Here is a 9,171-nt window from a genome sequence, read left to right on the forward strand (position 1 = left end):
TAAACTCAACCATTTACTGCTTTCATTTTTTTTTTTTTGCTATCTGAGAAATCTAAGAAAACCCTGCTCTACATATGTTCAATATTGTCCATTTTGTTAACATTTAGTTAGGCACTAGTTGATAACCAGTCAGGGAGCCCATATGGAAAGGAAACATGTATTATATGTTTTAACCAAATCAAACTGAAATTGACCCAGAATGAATCAAACATTGAATCCAGGACCCTGAAAAGCAAAATTGTTTCACCCATAATTTTAAGCTATATCATAATTTTCTGATCTTGACCATCCCTGTGACCTTGAGGTCACTATTCCCTATTTTGTGTTTAGCCCATCATCACAAACCACAGCCAAAATGTACCAGCCTTTCCCATTCTGTAGGAGAGAGCTATGAGTGGACCATGGCTTGACACAATGTTTGTAGCACAGTTTCAAAGTAACTATTCAAGATATTTCTACAAAAACACATACAGTTGAACTTTGTTATTTCGAACGCTGATATTTTGAATATTGTGGATATGTAAAAGTGATTAAAGTCCCAATCACATTTTCTTTATGTATTTTAATCTCAATATCTTGAATACTCGGATATAGCGAAGAATTTTTTTTTAATATGGCCAGGGCATATAGTGTTTGTCATGTCTGTCTTCCATCCTTCTGACTTTCCATCCTTCTGTCCTTCCATCTGTTCCATCACTCTTTGCATTTAGCTCATTTTCAAAGAAACTATCCAAAATATTTGTATCAAACTTTATATGCTTATACATGTACATATTTATAAGAGCTATTCCACTGCATCATCATTTTGACCTTGACCTTTCCTTTGTCCTTGACTTCACTTTTCTTAAATTTGTTTTAAGCTAAGTTTCAAAGAAATTATTCAAGATATTTTAATCCAACTTTATATGCTGGTACATATTCATGAGATAAATTCAACAACATTAGCATTCTTGACCTTGACCTTCCTTTCTTAAATTAGTGATTATCTCAATTTCAAGAAACTTAAGATATTTTTATTAAACTTTATATTCTTATGCATAATGATGAGAGCTGTTCAACTGCATTTACATTTTTTTTACCTGTCCAGTGATCATGACCTAACTTTTCTAAAAATAGTGTTAAGCTCAGTTTCAAAGAAACTATTTAAGATATTTAATCAAATCTAATATGCTGATACATATTGGTGAGGGCTATTCAAATGCATCAACATTTTGACATTGACCTTTCCTTTGACCTTGACTTCAAATTTGTTAAGCTAAATTTCAAAGAAACTATTCAAGATATTTTTATCAATCTTTATATGCTCATACATATTCTTGAAATCTATTTAATGGCATCAACATTTTTTACCTTGACCTTTGACCTTTGACCCTGACTTCAAATTTGTGTTTAGCTTAATTTCAAAGAAAATATTAAAGATATTTTTATCAAACCAGATATGCTTATACATATTGATGTGAGCTGTTAAATTGCATCAACATTTTTGACTTTGACCTCACTTTTCTCAAATTTGTGTTTAGCTCAGTTTCAATGAAACTTTTCAAGATATTTTTTGTGTTAGCTTATGCACTGATACATTATTTGGTGAGCATTTACCAACTGTGTCCAATTTTAATTTTGACCTTAACCTTCCCATTGACCTTATAATTTATTATTTATTGTGTATAAAACTCGGTTTTAAAGAAACTATTCAAGATATTTCATATTTGCATCAAACATACACTAATACAAATTTACTATTCAAAATATTTTCATCAAACATACACTAATACAAAATGTGTGTCGCATTACTGATGAACCCTTGGCTGGGCTTTCATTATTTCAAAGGGTGGGGGGGGGGGGGGGGGGTTGATTACTGATTTTGTTTGGAATTTGTGTTTTGAGGCACTTAGCATAAGAAAATTTTTAAAAAATGAAGAAGTATATAAAAAACTGACTTAATTTATAGTTCACTTCAGTCACTTGAACTAGAGCCTTCTAACTCAATATCTTAACTCTAGAAATGAGAGCACTTATTGATTGTATTTAATTCTTTTATCATTTCCATAATTTTTTTCAGCATCGCATCTCTACTATCTTGAAATATGACAGAGTAATGGTTCTTGAAAAGGGAATCGTGAAGGAATTTGACTCTCCTCAAAACTTGCTCAAGGACCCTCACTCCATCTTCACAAGTTTAGTGCGCAGCACAAAGAAGTGAATTAGGACGACATACCTGTGATATGCAACAAGCAATCATGTTTTACTTTCTTGACTAGTCCTTTAGAAAAGTTACTGGTATATCCTTTAATTTGCTTTCCAGAAGAGACTTATTAAGATTTTTTTCTTCAGGGTTTATATACAAGAATTTTGTTGTTTTTTCGCCCTACAAGATCAGGTCTAGTAGTCACCATTTTGTTCATTCATGCAATGTTGGATAGTGTTGGGGAAAATAAATTTTGAGAATGAAATGTGTTTGTTATCAAAGAGGGGGGAAAATAGGCAACATGTACTTAGTATACTAAAGGAAATACAAACTGGCATGACTTAATACAAAATAGCATATGTCAATGTTGAACTAAAAAGGCTAGTCATGATACCTGAAGTGCAATTTTTATTATACATTGTACTATAGAATATATTAACAGGAGGACATATTAAAGCATAGTTTTATGAAATGATCAAAATTGCATTAACGTAGTTCCTATAGGATTTTTTGGATATATTTTTCAGTCAGACTATCAAAAACCTTTATCAAGAAAGGGCATTATTCCACTAGCTGCTACAGTAGAATCTAAATTGCGTGAAACCTCTCATAGTAATTCACTAGCTGCTACAGTAGAATCTAAATTACATGACACCTCTCTCATAGTAATTCACTAGCTGCCACAGTAGAATCTGAATTGCACGACACCTCTGTCATTGTAATTCAGAACTGCTACAGTAGAATCTAAATTACATGACATCTCTCATTGTAAGGCATTGTTACATTACATGTATTTATGTCACAATCTTTTTCAAGTGTTTGATAATATAATTTTTTTTATATAAGTTTAACTTCTTTTTAATGTTTTTGTGTAAGAATTTTTCTTACCTGATTTATCACATTTCTTTTTCTACCATGTTATTGGTACAATTTTTTTTATTGCTTGACACAATGCAAATGAAGAATTTGTTGATGTAATAGTTAGTTTTCATTCTCTTCTTTGTAAATATAGTTGACATGTATCATATTATGTTCTCCAAATACATATATCTTTGTTAAAACTGTAACAATCAGAGAGAGAGAAATTCTCAGTGTTTGTTGTGATGTATAAACTGTATGTTGTAAGAGAGTCACATTATTTTATTCTGTCAAGGTCTTCAATATTAAAATAAAATATTTTATTGTTTAAACATTTAATTTTACACTGTTTTCAGTATAGAAATAATTGAGGTGCTACAGTTTACATTTATCAGTTACTGCTGAATATGAAAATTGATAGATATTTTTACATGCCTATCTTTAGATAGTAGTACTTAGGTATGAGGCTGTTTGTTTGTCTGTGAAGAATGCAGTCTTGTAGTTTGTTCATTATTTGCTGGGGGTTTTTGTGTAATATTTTTTTATTTTCAGGCTTTTTTTAATTTAAATGCTGTATTTATTTATTTTTTTCAAATTGATTTCAACTTTTACTGTGATTAATATAATTATGACCTAAAAAACTTAGAAAGAAAGCAGAACTAGGTTTTGTGAATCAGAGGATGAACTTATATAGCACTGTTTGTGGTACCCTTGTTATAAATTTTATTTTAAGCTTTTCTTTCTTTTTTTTTTTTTTTTTTTTGTTTCAGAATAAGAACAATTATAGGGCAAAGTTCTATAAAGTTATGAATAGATGGCATTGTCTAACAGTGCTGTCACAGCTTCTGTTAAAATTTAAAAAAGAATAATAAAAAAAAAATACATACACATATATATTTAAAATTGAAAATAGTTTAATTATATTTATTTTTATATGTAGATATTTTTAAGGTGACTCTCAGTTTAAGTATGTTACTGTTTTGTTTTCTTGTTTAGTTGTTTTTGATTAATTCTGTTGTTACTTTGTACATGTAGTTATATGGGTTTCGTGACCTCAATTTTAAAGGTCAGATGACAAGTGGTTCTGATGAACTTTTTTTTTATTTGTTGCATGTCTCGAAAAACTTTTGGAATGAATGTATACAGTGTATCCTGACTGTTTGCCAACATGTTGATGTCATTAAATTGAATTTAATGTAACAAAGTAATTGTATTCAGCTTTGTCTTTTCTGCATTTTTATTTTCATCCTTTTGGTAGTACAGAACTGTGCAATTTAGCAAAATATTGAATAAATACTACTAAATTAAAGAAATCCATGAACAGTTCTATGTGTACATGGAATAAAAGAAGGTTTATTTTTTAGAAATCACTACCATTATTTGTATATAAAAAATACTCTGACAAAAGGTTGTGAAATAAAGCAAAAATCAGCAAGAAATGTACACTGTAAAGTTGTTTGTTTGTCAATTTAATGTTTAAAAGTTTGTTACATTTAATGTTGACTTGTGCTCCTATCCTAGGTCAGACGAATGTGATTTTTTTAAATAGAAAATTGGTGCACTTTTATAGAAACATATACCCGGTAGTTATATTTTGTAATTCTGTGGCTTACCATCAAATCTAAGGTGCATCAGTTACACAGGCATGTATTTACTGGTCACTTGGAATCCAACCTAAGTTTATCTACTTTGTTGTAAAATTCAACCTACTAATTGCTTTTTTAATGGTCACATTTGCATATTGGAATATTCCACTTTTATATTCACTGTAAGTTCAGTCAATTTTTATTCTCCCAAGAACAAATATTGGCTCTCACTGCCTGCCATTGTCTGTAAATTTTGAAGTAAACAACTTGGAACATTCATATTTTGGTACAAATGTAGCTTATAACCAGAAAGCATATAATGACCTTGACACAAGGTCAAATAGACAAATGAAGTCACAAGATATGTGTAAAAGTCTTTTCTGCATTGATAGCTTTTCATTGGATATATAAATTGGAAAACATGGCAGAAGAACAGGTAATGATCAAAGGGTATATTGTCATCCTAACTCAAAAATCATTAGGAGAAAAAGTAAATCTCTGAGCAATGAGAAGAAATCATTTTTGTTGGGTCCACCATTTTTTACAGGAGAAACATTAAAAGCTCATTTTTATAGTGTGATATGAGGGATGACATTTCTCTGACCCAAGGCTATTAATAGACAAGGTTAAGGTTAATAAAATTATAAATTCAAAATCTTTTAGCCATAAATTTGTATTGCAGTTAGGTTAGCTCATATTTTGCATAAAGGTTGATTGTGATCAAAGGAGGACTCATTTCTCCAAAAAGCTGTATAGATATGGTCAATACTAGTGGGCAGTTCTCAGGTACTTGTGTTTCATGAATCATTTTGTCATGACAAAGTTCTTAAATTTGACCATATTTTATTTGTTTTGTAGTTGGTGCTTAAATTTGATGTTTAGTGATTTTTTTCTTTAATTATGCATACTTAAAAATTATTTATTTCAGTAATCACTGTGTTATTAGTGTATTTATTATACTTTTGCATGAAATATTTATTTTGAATAATAAGGTGTCTTTTGGAAAAAAAAATTGAGTAGATGAAATGTTTAGGTATAATTATTGTTTATAATTGATAACACCTTTGCACTGCCGTTTCAAGCAAGCATTTTTTTAAATCGAGTAAATTTTTCAGCATCAATATATATATATATATATACATGTATCAGGAATTTATATGGATGATGCTTTAATGATTTTGACCAATTGCAAGCTTATCTTAAGCACTAAAATTCCAATTCTTGCTTTATATTTCACTATTCCCAGAAAATAATATCGCTAGTAAATGAACAGATTTATTCAGGGTAAGAAAACAGTATCAGCAGACTCTATCTTTTGTACACATTTATTAGGGGTAAATTGTTTTAAACATTTAAGAAGTCATTTTATCAGTGTGTTGATTTCATATATTGATTCATTTGTGGTTTTAACGAGAAATAAAATGTGTCTGAAAAATATTCAATTGATTTGACTTAAGTAACTTTAGCCTGTGATTGGAGTAATTATGGTATAGACAAAGAAATGGCAGTATTTTTACAATAAATTTTCCAAGCAATGATGTTCATCTTTAGATTGCTAGATTTGTCTGTTTGTTTTCTTAGCTCTTAATTGTAGTCTCTGTTTTCCTATCTCTTATTTTGAGTTGACAATCTCTTTTTTTTTTCAATTTGAAATTGATCGATTTATATGTATTTATAATTCAATTAATCACAATGGATTAAAGCCAATTTGAAATTAAAATGATATTGGTCTGGAAGGTGGTCTGAGAAACCTACATTGTGTTTTGTGAGTTAAAATATCAAATAGTTGAGAATATTCTATAAAATCAAGATATTTTTTTATTTTCAGTTTTGCTGTGTAACATGACATGTGTGCCTATTATTTGACCATTTTGGTGTTTGTTTTTTTTAACATGAAAGTGAATCATCTTGTTTTTTTTTTCTCTCTTTCTCTTTTGTAATAAGAACATATAAGTGGCTTTTATGATTTGACTGTCACAGATGTACTAGAATTCTCATTAACAATATTTCTTTTGTACTTGTAATTTTCTCCTGACATTTGAGCAGTTCATTGTGTAATTTGCTGTTTTACTTTTGATAATTGACTCTGGTAGACCAGAGATTTACTTAACAGAAGAGTAATTTGTCTATGTTGTAGGACAAACTAGGGAGTATTATAAAAGTTAGATAAAGTGAAATGTTTTCTAGGTTTTGTTTAGTTTTATTGGAAGAAAAGGCAACACAACACACATGTAGTTTACTACTCCCTCAGCATTGGGTACAGTGAATATCTCTCTCTCTCTCTCTCTCTGGATGAAATCAGTGGTACCCCTATCAGTAATAAACCTACCATTCAGAAAGTAAAGAGGAAAGAAGGCATGAAAAGGGATACAAAAATAAAGTTCTAGAACCACACTAGGAAAACTCCAAATTCATGGGCAGATTTAGAACACTTTCATAGGAGGACTCCACAGATAACTTCAGAATTCTGCCTCTCCAGTATTGCACATTAAGATCATACATTATATTACTCTGATGTCTTCAGGTCAGACAGTACAAAGTATATGTGTACTATAGTGCAGTGACACACCTAGGAAGGGTGCTGTTATTTTTCGAGTTGATACACTGACAGCCCACAGAAGAAATTTATATTTTATTAAAGAGACACTCCCTCCTCATGTACTTTCGCTCAGTAGTAGAGTTTTCTAAAGTCAAAACTTTTTAAAATTGTGATATAAATGAAGAGGGGGGGGGGGATTTTAGTCATTTCAGGCCTGTAGCAACGGTTTCAAAGGGGGGGGGGGGGAACTTCCCACAAATATCTGACAAGCAAAAAAAACCTAAACTGACCAAAAGTGGGACGGGGGGGGGGGGCAACTTCCCAAAATTATCAGACGAGCAAAAGAGAAAACCTAATTCCTAATTAACTGTCCAAGACCCGCAATTTGCCAGTGCTCGACCTTACAACATTAAAAAGTGGAGGGGCTCCAGGATCTAAAGAAAAATGTACTATATAACAAAATACTATACTGGGAAAAAAGGGGGACAACCCCCTCCCGTTTTACGAGCCTGTATTTTGTTTGCTAATATTATTATTTTTCAGAAGTTAGCCGTTTAATTATAAAAGTAACTCTCTGAGCATGATAAATAGTTATAACTATCTAAATTAACAATGCAAAATCAATTAAGAATATTTTTGTTTTCTTTTTTTATGTTTTGCTTTTTTTTATTTTAAAGGGGGAGGAAATAAGCACCTCCTACTAATTTACCTGGTCTGTGAACCCCTGTCAATCATCTGAAATTAATCCTGGGATTGGATACTTGGATTTGATTGACATTTAGTTTTCTGCCATTGTGTATATCTTGTGTACCTTGTCTGGAGATCGTACCGACCATCGAATTTACATTCAGGCTTTTGATGCTTACCGCAAATAATAACGTGATAAAGAAGCAAGGAAAACATTTTTTTTATTTAATTCATAAGAATATGCCATAAATATAATAATTCTGTTAAATAATTTTAAAAAAAATGATAATAAAAATTATGCTTATATATTAAAATTGTAATTTAAAAGGGGGGATTTCATTTCACGATTACAATCGATAACTATAATTTGTCAAAACATAGTTTAACTGACGTACATTTATTCTACCTTTAAAAAAAATATACCGACCCGCGTTTGAAGAATAACGGAAGTAAATAATTTTTTTTTTTTAAATAAGTATGACAACATTGCAATATTGCTCAAGTGAAATTTTATATAAGACAATTGTGTTACGTGTCGCTTTTCTTCGAGACAAAAGGTGACGAAGTTACGGTATAATAACCAGTTTTAGAAGAGAAATTATTCGGATTATAACGTCTTGCTTTGCATATAATATTTGAAATTATGAATCCCGAAGGGAAAAAAAGTACAATGCAGGTGATTCCATTCCCGTCTCACCGGGTAATAGCTAGCTGTCGGGAAACCACCCCCGGTCCGAAGCCCTGGCCATTTTATACAGATCATGCGTCCTGGAAAAATCACGTAGGAATTATCTTCAAAAATATTTTGTTTATTGTATTCCTACAAAATGTAGCCTCCAAACAGCGTTTCTAAGTTTTATTTTTACTGAGAGACTTATTTATGACCCACTTTCTGCTTTCGTTTTGCATACACGACGTGCAATTTGAATTACTTCTCTTTCTGTCGCTAGCTTACAACGAAAGATTTTGGCCCTATATTCGTTATAACATTTGATATTAGTTTACAAACACACATATAATTGAAATTGTTGAATTATTTTTAAAAACATTAATTTCAAAAGAAAGAATTTAAGTAGGATTCTGTTCGCAACAAAAATATTTCGCATGCTTTATTTCAGAATTTTACGGTCAACATTTCAATTGACCTACACAAGAAAAACAATGGCATTGTTTTACCATGTCGTAGGAAAACGTATACAGGTAATACATTCAGGTAACATCCTGTGTATAAAGGTAGGTATACACAAGCCAGCGTCGTTCCCTTGGGGCTTCTCACCCGCTTCGATTAAGCTCCACCCCACACCAAATTTTCCTGA

The 9,171-nt window shown here is 30.9% G+C and overlaps 1 protein-coding gene across 1 annotated transcript in view; it reads left to right on the plus strand.

Annotated features, from left to right (window-relative positions):
- The window catches only part of LOC133172106 (ATP-binding cassette sub-family C member 9-like), a 39,369-nt gene extending 36,248 nt beyond the window's left edge, over window positions 1–3,121 (plus strand). Inside the window, exon 34 of the mRNA XM_061306916.1 lies at window positions 2,060–3,121. Coding sequence (XP_061162900.1) covers window positions 2,060–2,200 — 141 coding nt within the window. The 3' untranslated portion in view covers window positions 2,201–3,121. The remainder of the gene's footprint in view (window positions 1–2,059) is intronic.
- Window positions 3,122–9,171: the final 6,050 nt, after the last annotated feature.

This window comes from Saccostrea echinata, unplaced genomic scaffold, assembly GCF_033153115.1.
Source record: "Saccostrea echinata isolate AGI-Se365-2 ecotype Australia unplaced genomic scaffold, CSIRO_AGI_Sech_v1 ptg000054l, whole genome shotgun sequence".
NCBI classification, from domain to species: Eukaryota; Metazoa; Mollusca; class Bivalvia; order Ostreida; family Ostreidae; genus Saccostrea; species Saccostrea echinata.